The following is an 11,975-nucleotide window of genomic DNA, read 5'->3' on the forward strand; positions in this document are numbered from 1 at the left end:
CCGCGCCCTCAGGAGCGGCCCCCGGGCCGGGCTGGGCCGGTGACAGCACCCGGTGGTGACAGCGCGGTCACAGCGCCGGCAGCGGCCCCTCGCACCGCCGCCGCCCCGGCCCGCCCCGCGCCCGCCTCCCGGCGTGCCCCGCACTGGGCTAAAGGTCGCGGCGCCCAAGGGGTGGCATTGGCTCGGCGGGGACGCAGCGCTTCCACCCCGGTCCCGGTCCCGGTCCCGCTTCTCACCCGCCACCGCCGCCATGGCGGAGCAGCCGCAGCCCATCAGCCCCTTGAAGAACTTCTTCGCTGGCGGTTTCGGGGGCGTCTGCCTGGTGTTCGTGGGGCACCCGCTGGACACCATTAAGGTGAGGTGGCGTGGGGCGCCCGGGGACGAGGGGGGCGGCCGGTGCCCGGTGCGGTCCGGGGCACCGGGGGGTGGACTACAGCTCCCGGCAGGAATTGCGCGGGAGCGGCGCGGGTCCCGGTGGGCGCAATGGCAGAACTACAGCTCCCGGCAGTCACTGCGCGGGAGGAGGGACTTCCGGTATGCGCCGCGGGAAGGCTGGCTGGGCCTCTGTAGGACCGTGGGGCGCCCCCTGGCGGCGCGGCGGCCGCGCAGTCCCGGTTTATGGTGAAAAATCGGGAAAAGGGCTCAGTGTCCCCCTTGCTGAAAGGAGTTGGGATGCGCCCGCCAGCCCCGTCCCGCGGCGGGACCCTGCGCCAGGGGGAGGCTAGGAGTGACTCTGTGGGGTCCAGGGAACTGGGGTCGTCATCCAGACGTCATCCCAGCAATTAATTAGTTAACTGCATTAACTACTCATTACATTAACATTCAACCCCTTCTCTTCTGCAAAGGGCTAAAATGATGTCGGTGTTTCTATCAATGTCTTCAGGTCCAGTCACAAAACTTTCTCCATAACAGCCAGAGGTGTTCTGTCAATCAAAATTTAGATTGTAATATTTAATAAAATAATTATCTCTTCTCCCTCTTACTAGGTCAGACTGCAAACCCAGCCTAAGCCACAGCCTGGCCAAGCCCCACTCTATTCTGGGACCTTTGACTGCTTCAGAAAGACCCTTGTTGGAGAGGTACTGTGACACCTGCCAGACAGATCATTGTTTCTGTACCTTGTAGGAGTGGAATCCTGTGCCCCCCAGAGACCACACAATTCTTGGGTTATTGGTTAAATTGATTCTAGTTAACATTTTTAATCAGATTACAAAGCTTGGGGAATACTCAGCATGCATGTGCTTCAGGTACATGTATCTTTGTTTTGCTAATAAATGGTTTTGGTTCAAATTAGCATGATATTCACCTGAAGCTACAGATGGGAGTGAATGTTGGCAGTTGTTTTTTGGCCTTGTTGTAGTTAGTAGAATTTTGCTGGTATTTGGAGTCATCTCTGGAAATTCTAAAATGGGTAATGACTTTTGTTGATACAAGCAGTACTTTCTTCTATAAGGTGTTTTGCCACCTATGAGAAGGCAGAGGATCTTAAATTTATAGATTTTTTTCTTCCTTTTCTTTTTTTGAAAGCAGAGTGTCAATTGTAGTAGTTGTTAAACCTTCTCTAAAAGGTGGACAGTGTTTTTCACTCCTGAGTCATCATGATCATGTTGTTGAGCTAGTCTGTTTTGTTTTTAGAAAGGCACACAGCCTTGATTTAAAGTCTTTAATTGACAGAGAGTCCAGTTTCCTGCTTTTTAAGTTTTCTCAGCAGCTATTTACCATTTGGAAATAATGACTGTAAAGCCCATCTGTTTATCTGCTTTCCTGAAGTCTCATTTCTAACTGCTGGATCTCGTTAGGTAACTCCTCACTGAATGAAAGATCTGCCTCAAACCTGAAATCTCCTTCCATTGTGGTATTAACAGGTTGTTATATAACCAAAGCAAATCTTGTTTCCCTGGTCTCTCCCACAAAGGACTGGAATGCTGTGCCAGCTCTGAATCCCTGGCAGTTTTTAACACCCCTGCTGCAGCACGGACGTCAGAGCTGAGCCGTAATAACAGCCTTGTGATGGGGAGTTCAAAAGCAGTGCTGCTCCTCTACTCCTACTCAATACTCATCCCTTTCTGTAGGGAAAACTATTAAACCTCCCTGCCAAGGCCTTTTGCTTCCCAGTGCTCATGGGGAGGTTGAGCAGCAGTGGCTGATCTCAAAGCCAGGTGCAATTTTATGGCAGAGCCAATTGTGTCTGTAAGGCTTCAGCGTGTACTGGGATGCACTGTTTTATTGGGGCTTCTATAGGGGAAGAAAGGGGTGCGGAGATCAGCAAATATTTATTTTGTGTGTCTAGCCTTTATCTAGGAAGATAACTCTCCTTTTTATTTGAAAAAGTTCAATTTAAAGGCAAGACAGATGAAATAAATGCAGCTGCTGGGGTCTGCATTAGAGCTTTTTCATGTGTGTAGTCTATGAAAGGAAACATTAGGAATGTATAAAACATCAGGAATGTGATGTTGCATGGGGAAAAATTTGGATTTAGGGTAGGAAACAAAAAATGATTTGCTTTTGAACCTGTTCCAAAGTGAAGTGTGGGGAGTGAAGAAATTCTGTTTGCTCTCCCTGGCTCCTCCTGTAGTTAAAGAGTGAATTAGTTTCAGTGTTCTCAGGTTCAATGTCAGGATTTTACATTTACTACTGCATTTGACAAGTTATCAGTAAAACACAGGTGTATTTCTGTGTGTAGCTGAGTGTTCTCTCTTGACAAAATCAATTAAGGCTCTTACTCAGGTGGCTTTTAACTTCACTTCCTCATATTTGAGATATATGTGCAGGTGATGAGTATTGTTATGGAAGGGCATCAGTGGTGCCTGTGTTTCCCAGGAAGGATAACTCCTCTGCAGCAGTCCCTGAGCCTTAGCTACACATGTATAACTGCAAATGGACAATAAACCCCTTTATACCTCTGATCAGTTTGACTGTTAGATGCATCCTATCCTGGATTGTTGCTTTTCTCTTCTCAGCAAGTTGAAATGTGTGCAAATTCTATGCCAAACCAGGTAATTCCTGTGATAATGTTTCTTGCAGGGAGTCCGAGGCTTATATAGAGGGATGGCAGCTCCCATCATTGGAGTGACACCCATGTTTGCTGTGTGCTTCTTTGGATTTGGCTTGGGAAAAAGACTCCAGCAGAGGAAACCTGACGATGTTTTGACGTGAGTTCCTGGGTAATCAGACGGTTGGGAAAGGCATCCTGAGGCTCTTGCTCCATTGTCACACGTTGAGTTGTGGTGTAAATTTGTGTCTTCTCCTAGGTTATAAATATAGCTCTGAAAAATAAACCACTCATGTTTTAATGCTTCTGTAAGCGTGGGAATGATAGCAGGGGCTAAAAACAGACCCTGTGTGGGCAGGTGCGATGCAATTCCCTTTCTACGCAAGAAGGAGCCATTAAAGAACAATTCCGGTTTAGATGAGTACAGGGAGAGTTATATAATGATTGCCTGCCAACAGTCTTGCTATTAACAGAAACTATGGAAGCAATAAATTCGTGGTCAAGCAGTCTTGACAATATTCACAGCTCTTTTCCCTGTTAGTTATGAGTCTTCTTGTGTCTCATCATTAGGATATGAAAACAGCCATAAAAATGTTTTATTGTTATTTCTGAAAAGAGGTATTTATGAGCAGCCCTCCTCTCAGGCATGTCTGACCTTCAGGAACAGCAATAGGAAGCTGAAAAAACTTGGTGAGGCTTTCTACAAGCCAACCTGTGCATGAAGAAAGCCCCCCACCCATAAAGTACTCCTGAAATGGGTTTGCCAGCTGCGATTTACAGCTCTACAGGGACTGGGCTGTAGCTTAGCAACATTTTATCCATTATTAGTGTGTACTAGGTAGGAGCTCTGTCAGAAAGCAGAGCCCATCGTATGGAGCCAGCTCTGGTGGGGTGTTTTGGTTTCTGTTGGAGTCTTGCCTGCATAGGGCTGGTGTGAGCACCTCTGGCCCTGCAACAGGAGCTGCTGCCAGCACAGTTCCCATTGCTCAGAGGGAAGCAGTGATGAACTGCTGGGGGGCTGCTCACTGACCCTCTGTTATACCTTGGCAGTGTCCTCATGCAGGCAAGGCTGAAGGAAAAGGCCAGGTGAACAGTAGGGACTGAACAACAAGTGCACCATTAATTTATTCCCAGCAGGCTGATCACCTGAGTGCCTTGTGTTTTATACATATGGTACAAAGAGGAAGTTTTAAGGAGCAAGCTGGAGAAGGACAGCATAGTTTTTTGAGTGTTTATGTAGAATTGCTTTCAAGCAGAGCAGTGGAAAAGAACAAATAGTGTATGTACTGTCAATGTGCTCAGCTGTGCTGTACCTGACACAGTGAAGGTACAGTGAGCTTGGGACATGAGACCCAAAAATAAAGGTCAGACTCCTAGTGCTGTGGTTATAGGTCTAGAGGCAGGCTGGATGGTTGTATTTCCCCATGCTGATTTTGAAGGGAAGTTGTAGAAGGAAGAAGATGGAGATAAAACTGAGGAGCCTTTCCTGTCTTTTCTGGGGCTGAATAATCCCAAGGTGAGCTTAAAACCTCAAAACTTAGTTTGAGTAGGAGGTCCATGTGGAGTGGCAAGGGAGGTCTGAATGGTCTGGAAGGTATCACAGGAATTTGAGTAGAGAAGGGTGTAAGAATTGGAATAGAATGCCATCTCTTGGGCAAGTGGAGAGAAGCGGAAGGTGTGGAATTTGATTAAATCGAAATGTTAAGTCATCCCACTAGGGGAGGTAGCAGGAGGCTGGATGTAAAGGTAGTTTTGTGATGGAGAAACTCAGCTTGTTATAGGGATTTTTGTCATGGAGACTTTGCCATGTGAAAGCAGGTGCAGAATGTTTGGGATAATGGCAGGTTGGTAGGACAGGCTTGGCTTTGGCAGAGACTGAGGGAGTGAGAGGTTATGGAAAGGAGGCTTCTAGCTGGAAACCAGGAATACGTGTGGAATCTGGGGTCACTGAGAAGAGTATGGGAGACTGGAGGAGGAAGAGACTGTTGGGAATGAAAATGAATGGGGGATGCTGTAGCAAAAATGCAAGTAGTAGGAGTATTAGCAAGTAGAATGGAGATGAAGAGCTGAGTTGTGGTTGCTGTAGGAACCAGTGCTTTGAGTCCTAGAGATCTTAAATGTTTAGCTCTGCATTGACAAGGCACTTCTGCACTGATAAAAGCAGTGGATGCATTTTAAGTTCCACTGCCCTGTTCATGTGGAATAGCATCATCTAGTGATGCAGGGGTCCTTCGTTTCCTGTGTGCTGTGTTGTGTTAGGGTCTTTTCTGTTTCCTTGGGGCAGATATCCTCAGCTGTTTGCTGCTGGCATGTTGTCAGGAGTGTTCACAACAGTAATCATGGCTCCAGGAGAGAGAATCAAGTGCCTTTTACAGGTAAGGCATTGGATGGTGGTGATGGGAATTTAATTTTAGGGGTCTTGTCTTTCCATAGCAGGAATTTCTTTGGTTGGTGCATTTACTCTGTTCTGGTTTTTGACAGGACTGAGACAACTGTCATTTAATGCAGCTGTGTCATGAAGAAGCATTAAACAAACTCACCATGACAGTATAAGTACACACAGCATTAATTGCTCTGTTCATTTTACAGAGCTCAAGCTTTATGCTATGGGACACTGTACGAGGCATCCATGGATGCCTCAGTCCAGTTCAAAGTATGGAAAAGTCATTTTTTTCTGAATGAAACTTTTCATTAAAAAATAAGTGTAAACCTTATAGATCATGAGACTCTTCTGGTGTAAAGAAGCTGTGTTACCTTGACAGTTCCCCATGCAGAGCTAAGGGATGCATTTCAAAACTGTGTTCTGACATTTGGGTGGCTGTTACCTCTGCACCTCCTGTGGGGGTTTCAAAGTATTGTTGGAAAATGTAAACCTGAGCAAATGAAATGCCATCTTAAGCAGGTGTGGGAAGCTCTGCTTGTTTCAGACTGTGTTGAACTCTGCTAATATGGTGATGGGTGGTCTCATGTTAGTTCTGACAGACAGGATATTATCATGGGAGCTTTTATACATGTACAAATCGTTTTAATTTCACTGAACTATTTGAAGATTACTTTTTGTCGGTATGGAATTACCTAAGTGACTCGAGTTGTTTCAAACTTACGCTGTGGAAAAGTAAAGGAGAATCTGTCCTCTACATGGAACAGTAACCACAGCCCCAGCTTCAGTGTGAGAGCTGCTTGAGGAAGTGAGGCAGAGGGTCCCTGGGCAGGAGCCTGTGCTCCTTCCTCTCTGGAAACACACATGAGGCTTTCTAACCCTTGGCTGAATGATTCTGCATTGACCAGAAACCTTCACTGGTCAGAAACTCTCACTTTAATCCTGCAGATCCAGGCAGCTACAGGTGAAACCAAGTACAGTGGCTCCCTGGACTGTGCCAAGCAGCTGTACCGCGAGGCCGGGATCCGCGGCGTGTACAAGGGAACCGTGCTGACCCTCATGAGAGGTAAGGGACAGGGCTGTCCCCTGCTGGGGAGGGACTGTAGGGTAAGAAGCCTGACACAGTATGGGAGATGTCACTGTCCCTTTAGCCAATTGAAAGGGCTGTGTCATCCATTTTCCACTTTATTTTCTTTTTTTTTTTTTTTTTTTTTTTTTTCAGTCTGCAGAGCTATTCCAGTGCCTCAAAGGGCCTGAGAAATAAACTTGAGATTCTCAGTGAGTGAGGAAGAGATTAGATGACAAGGATCAGAGGGATATAGGAAGTAATTAAGATCTGAGAAGCCAAGAGGAAGGAGAGACTTCAGGAGAGGAGCAGAGAGAACAAAGAGAAGAGAAACATACAGAAGTGGGCTTTTTTAAAAATTATTTTCTTCATTTTTTCTGTTTTTCTCCTTGAGAGAAGGATTGTGCCTGTCTATGATTTTTGCTGTATAATACTGACTGCTTTAAAATATGTGGTGGCAGCAGTTATGCTTTCTTTTCTTTTCCTACCCTTTTGAGTCTGGGTTATTTTGGACTGGGATGTCATGACCCCTCTCTCAAATACAACAACAACTAACAGACCCAGAATCCTTTACGTATTTTAGTAATTCCCCTTTGGAATCTTTTATGCATTTTAGTAATTCCCCTTTGAAAAACTGAAATTTCTGTATTTTGTTACTTCAGTTTAGGAATTTGTTTTAGCCTCTGCTTCTCACACAAGTGTAGCAGCCTGCAGTGTGACTCTGGCAGTGTCCCTAGATAGGAGCTGGTTCTCCAGTTTACATATGTGATAAGAATAGGCTGTGGGAATAGCTTAAAAAGAAATCCAAGACCCAAGAACTGCAGAAAAAAAAAAATCCCCAAATAGAATTATTAAAACTAATAGTGTGTAAAATCCATGAAGTTCCTGCACTGCTGTGATGTGCTGTGCAGAAGTTTGGACAGTTTAGGGCTGTCTCATCATTAGTGTAATGTAATCAGGTTACAGTCTGGTTTGAAAGGCTGCTGACAGAAAAGTTATTTTCCCAGTTCTTGCCTTTAGCACCTGCTCTCCATGGGAAAGTTCAGAGTCCTCTGTGTAAGGCAGCAGAAGATTTTTGTTTGTAGAAGAGGTTCAGACAAGGAATCTGTATGTACTTAAGGGTGCTGCTGGGCTGGCATGGGGCTGGTGTGCCTCTGGGCTTCCTTTGGTTTCCCACTCCTCACAGCCTTTGTTGTTTACCCACCAGACGTCCCGGCCAGTGGAATGTACTTCATGACGTACGAGTGGCTGAAGAACATTCTGACCCCTGAAGGAAAGAGGTCAGTGAGATCTCACAGTCATCACTTTCTGAACTTCCCAGACACTGCTGATTAATCTCCCCAGTTATGAAGAGATTTAGAGCAGTATCATCAAAACAAATTTAAAAAAAAAGAAAAATGGTTGCTTGTCTTGTTAGTCGAGCTGTTTTGGTCTGGGGTTAACTGACAATTAAAATAATGTTCTGAGTTTCTCTCAGATTCCAGTTTAGATCTTATTAGCCAAGTAAGGAATACTTAAAGTAGGTCTCTTCACTTTCAACCCTGTATGTGCAAAAAATGCTGGTGGGCTTTGTTGGATTTTTTGTGGGGGGTTGTTTTTTTTTTTTTTTTTTTTTTTTTTTTTTTTTTTTTTCCAGAGCATGTGTGTGTGTGCTGCTAAATAAAAAGATTTGAATCTTAAGGGTGGAGTTGGTCTATCTTGGACAGGTTGCTCAGATACTGCCTTGTGCTGCCTCCTGGCTGCCAGCCAGGCTATCTTTTTGATTGTCACCTTAGTCAAAACAATGGATTTTACTTTTTTTTCCTTTAAAATCTTTTTTTCACTTTTTCCTTCCACCCCACTCTGATTCTGCCACAGTGTCAGTGACCTCAGTGTGCCTAGGATCCTCTTTGCTGGGGGCCTGGCTGGGATCTTCAACTGGGCAGTTGCCATCCCACCAGACGTGCTGAAATCACGTTTCCAGACTGGTGAGTTGATTTCCAGTGTGTCACGGCCACACTCAGTGTGGTGCTCCTGGGAATGGGCTGGGCAGTGATGGAAGATGCCTTCTGGGAGGCAGCAAGTCTTGAGTGCTGCTTGAGACTGGTGCATGAAAAACCCAAGGGTATTCCTAGCATTCTGGTTGGTTTCCTCACAAATTGTTGGCACATTGGGCTGCACATCTCTGTTTCTGCCTCCTTGATAATATAACAATCCTGACTTGAGGTACCTGATTTGAAACCTAAGCATAGAACTCATAATAATAGAATTGTCAGAGCTGTTTTATTACAAATGTAATTCTTTGAGCGGTTTTATTATTTCACTTCAGACATAATTGTATAAATTGTAGCCTGTGTTATCTGCAGTTCATAGTAACAGGGCGTGACTTGCTGAGAGCATTGCTTTTGGACTGGCAGCTCTGCTCTTTAATGTCTTTGGCCTAATTACAGTTGGGATGGCCCCAGGCCTTGTGCTTCAGCAGAGTTTGACAGGTTTTTCGTTGGTTCTCTGCCAGTCCTGTCAATGAATATTTTTGTTAAGGCTCCCCATTGTCTATGTGGACTCAACACCCCACTGGACAGTGACCATTTTTCTTGAGTCACAAATCATCATAATCAGTGCAGGAAGCCTCATTTCTTTTTCTCTGAGCAATGGCTGCTGTGGTTGTTTGTACCATGCCAAGGACTGAGAGGGAAACACATCGCAGCTTTTATCCTGTTCCACTGAGCCCGTCCCTGGTGCTGCTGTGTGGACAACATGGGTTCATGGTGGTTCTGTTTCACTGGGCTGATCTGTGGATTACCTCTTCAGAGGGCTGGCAGAAGCAGTATTTCCCAGGGCAGCATCATGAGAAGGAAGAAATTAGAATATCCTATGCTTTTCAGTTGAAGTCTGTTGCTGTTCTTAGCTGGGGCATGTGATAGGATCATTTTCTTATTAACCAACTTCATCAGTTTTTATATCTGACATTCCTATCACCTACATGCAGCTCTTGGGAGAGCCGTGATCAGCAGTGCAAGTAACAGCTCAGACTTCCAACCCTGACAAAAGTTATTCTCTTTCTTCCTTGCCTGCAATGACTTGATGATGTAAATTCTTTGGTCATGGTGCACACCTAACTTCTGTTCACTGTGCCTTTACTGAGCTGTCTTGTTTGTTTGCTGCAGCAGTGTGAGCCTGTTGAAAATCCTGGGCTGTTACGTATGGGACATCCTTCAGCCCTTGTCACTGCCACACACCTGGGCTAATGTCTTGTGCATCCCTTTCAGCTCCTGCAGGAAAATACCCAAATGGCTTTAGAGATGTGCTGAGGGAACTCATCAGAGAGGAAGGAGTCGCATCTCTGTACAAGGGGTTCACAGCTGTGATGATCAGGGCCTTTCCCGCTAATGCGGTGAGTACATTGTGATTCCCGCTGGGTTTTGGGGATGTGGCTGCTCACAGTCAGTGTTTGCAGTCTGGAGAGGACACAACTGCCTGTTTACTCTTGTTCCACTTCAGTGAGGTTCTTGTCGCTGCATGTACTTTTGACTGTTGGAGTCCAGACTCTAAAACTGTACTTTAATCTAGAAGCAACAAGTAAATCTTTCTTCAAAGCTTCGCATGAAAACTCTTTGTTGACTTTCTCTGATAGTTTTTATCTACTGGTTGAACTTGCAACTGTAGAAGATGGAATAAGTTTGGATTCACTTCCTCTTCAATAAATAATGAGCCTAACAGAGCCAAAGTTCAGCCTTTGTGTGGAGGGATACAGTAGAATTCTTGCCTCTGCTTCAAGACTTTTTTTTGTCCTCTTCCTCCTTCCATATAAACCACGTTAGATGTTCATAGTGCAACATTTCAAAAGCCTTGTTTGAAACAGATTTTTAGAATCCTTATTTGTTCTGTGTTCTCTTTTCCAGGCATGTTTTCTTGGTTTTGAAATTGCTATGAAGTTTCTTAACTGGGTTGCACCTGGTCTATGAAGACTAGGAAGTCTGGAAATGAGAGAAGAGAAGGAAGAGAGTGCAAGTCTGCCTCAAAGGAATAAATTAATTATCACTTAATATTTCAGGAATGATTATTTGCCTAATACCTTTTTGCCTTTCTCACATTCTTTAGGTGGTGCTATGTGCCAGTCAGAAATGCAAGCTGTAACTCTGACAGAGTTGGTGAGGAGTTAGAGGTGACAAACCTTCTGAGCCAACCACAGCAGTGACACTGCTAACACACACCTGTCGTGTCACTATCATGTGTGCTACCTTAAATACTTCCTCATGGAAGAAGGGGACACATCTTAAAATGCAATTTTTTATTTACTGAAGAAACATGTAGCTATTAATGCTGATAAACCTCCTTAAAATAATTTTTTGGCAGCATGTATTTAACTCTCAGGGCATAAGTCAGCAGCTGCACATGGTTGTGTCTGCAAGAAATGTCAGACAATGTTCTCATTTCCTGTAGTTTTTCAGTTGTGTCTGTTTCTGTGTTAACACTGGTTTTAATCTCCTGTGCATGTACACAGCAAACACAACTCAGTAGGGGAGGTCAGAATTATGTCTCAGTGGGTTGAGGGATGTTGCAGGTACCATATCAGGTCTTGCACGCTGATCTTTTCTGTGGAACCAGGACACAAAATGCATTATGTTTAACATTTGTACTAAGCTTTACTGAGGGAGCCAGTGGGGAAATGTGTTTGATTAACCTGAACTTTTCTCTCAAATCCTTTATGTCCCACTGAAGAGAGCCCAAATGTGATTTCAAAAGTACAGCACAGCTCATAGAAGTCTGTGATGTATTTGATTCATCAAATACTGTGTCCTGGGATTTAATCCCTGACATGGATGTGAGAAAATTTAACAGCACTTCCAAGAACTGAATTTCTCTGACACAAGGGGGACAGATGAAGAGGACACTGGCTCTGCTGTCTTGTCTAACTTTATTCTTTCTCCTGTTCCTTGGTTTTCTCTTACTATTATTAAATATAATCACATTTTCATTTGAGAAGTGACTAATACCAAAAAGCAAGAATCAGGTTGTAATTTCTTTTGTTTGTGATGCAGTGTTATTTGAACTCAATAAAACTAGGTGCTGCTTGGCTAGAATGTGTGCTTTGGTTCATTTACTTTTTGCATGGACATGCATGCTTAGTTTTGCAAAAGTTTTCCAATTCTTAATTCTGAGATTGGTTGGGAAATAAGCTGTGCTGTGCTGTCTTTGCTAACCCCTTGCCTTTAACTTTTCAATTTCTGACGTGAGCTGTGGAAGGGAATATTCTGCACTTGGCATGTTTGTTATACAAGTCCTTTTAGGTGTGCTGCATCGTGGATGCAAATTTTTAACTATAAAGCAACACACTAAATAACACATCTTGGAACAAATAGCGCACTTTGTGGAAAGTACTTGGTGTGGTCTGTTGACCTGTACCATGAGGACACAGCCTTCACCTCAGCTTTCCTCAGCCAGGGGCAGCCCTAAAAACTTCCCATTCGGTGCTGCTGAAGAAGTCTTGAATTCTACTTTCCTTCCCAGTTTTTTTGGGAAGACCAGAAGGGAACCTGCCTTCTTCAGAGTCCACC

At 44.5% G+C, this 11,975-nt stretch overlaps 1 protein-coding gene across 1 annotated transcript; it reads left to right on the forward strand.

Annotated features, from left to right (window-relative positions):
- Positions 1-159: 159 nt before the first annotated feature.
- On the forward strand, positions 160-11,501 carry SLC25A20 (solute carrier family 25 member 20). The gene is made up of 9 exons (XM_083869154.1): positions 160-355; positions 987-1,079; positions 3,025-3,152; positions 5,277-5,367; positions 6,321-6,438; positions 7,646-7,718; positions 8,296-8,405; positions 9,687-9,811; positions 10,320-11,501. The coding sequence occupies exons 1-9, from the start codon at positions 251-253 to the stop codon at positions 10,380-10,382; spliced, it is 906 nt and encodes a 301-aa protein (XP_083725280.1). The 5' UTR covers positions 160-250; the 3' UTR covers positions 10,383-11,501.
- The last annotated feature ends 474 nt before the right edge of the window (positions 11,502-11,975 follow it).

This window comes from Zosterops lateralis (genome assembly GCF_965231275.1).
Source record: "Zosterops lateralis genome assembly, chromosome: 11".
Classification (NCBI taxonomy): Eukaryota; Metazoa; Chordata; class Aves; order Passeriformes; family Zosteropidae; genus Zosterops; species Zosterops lateralis.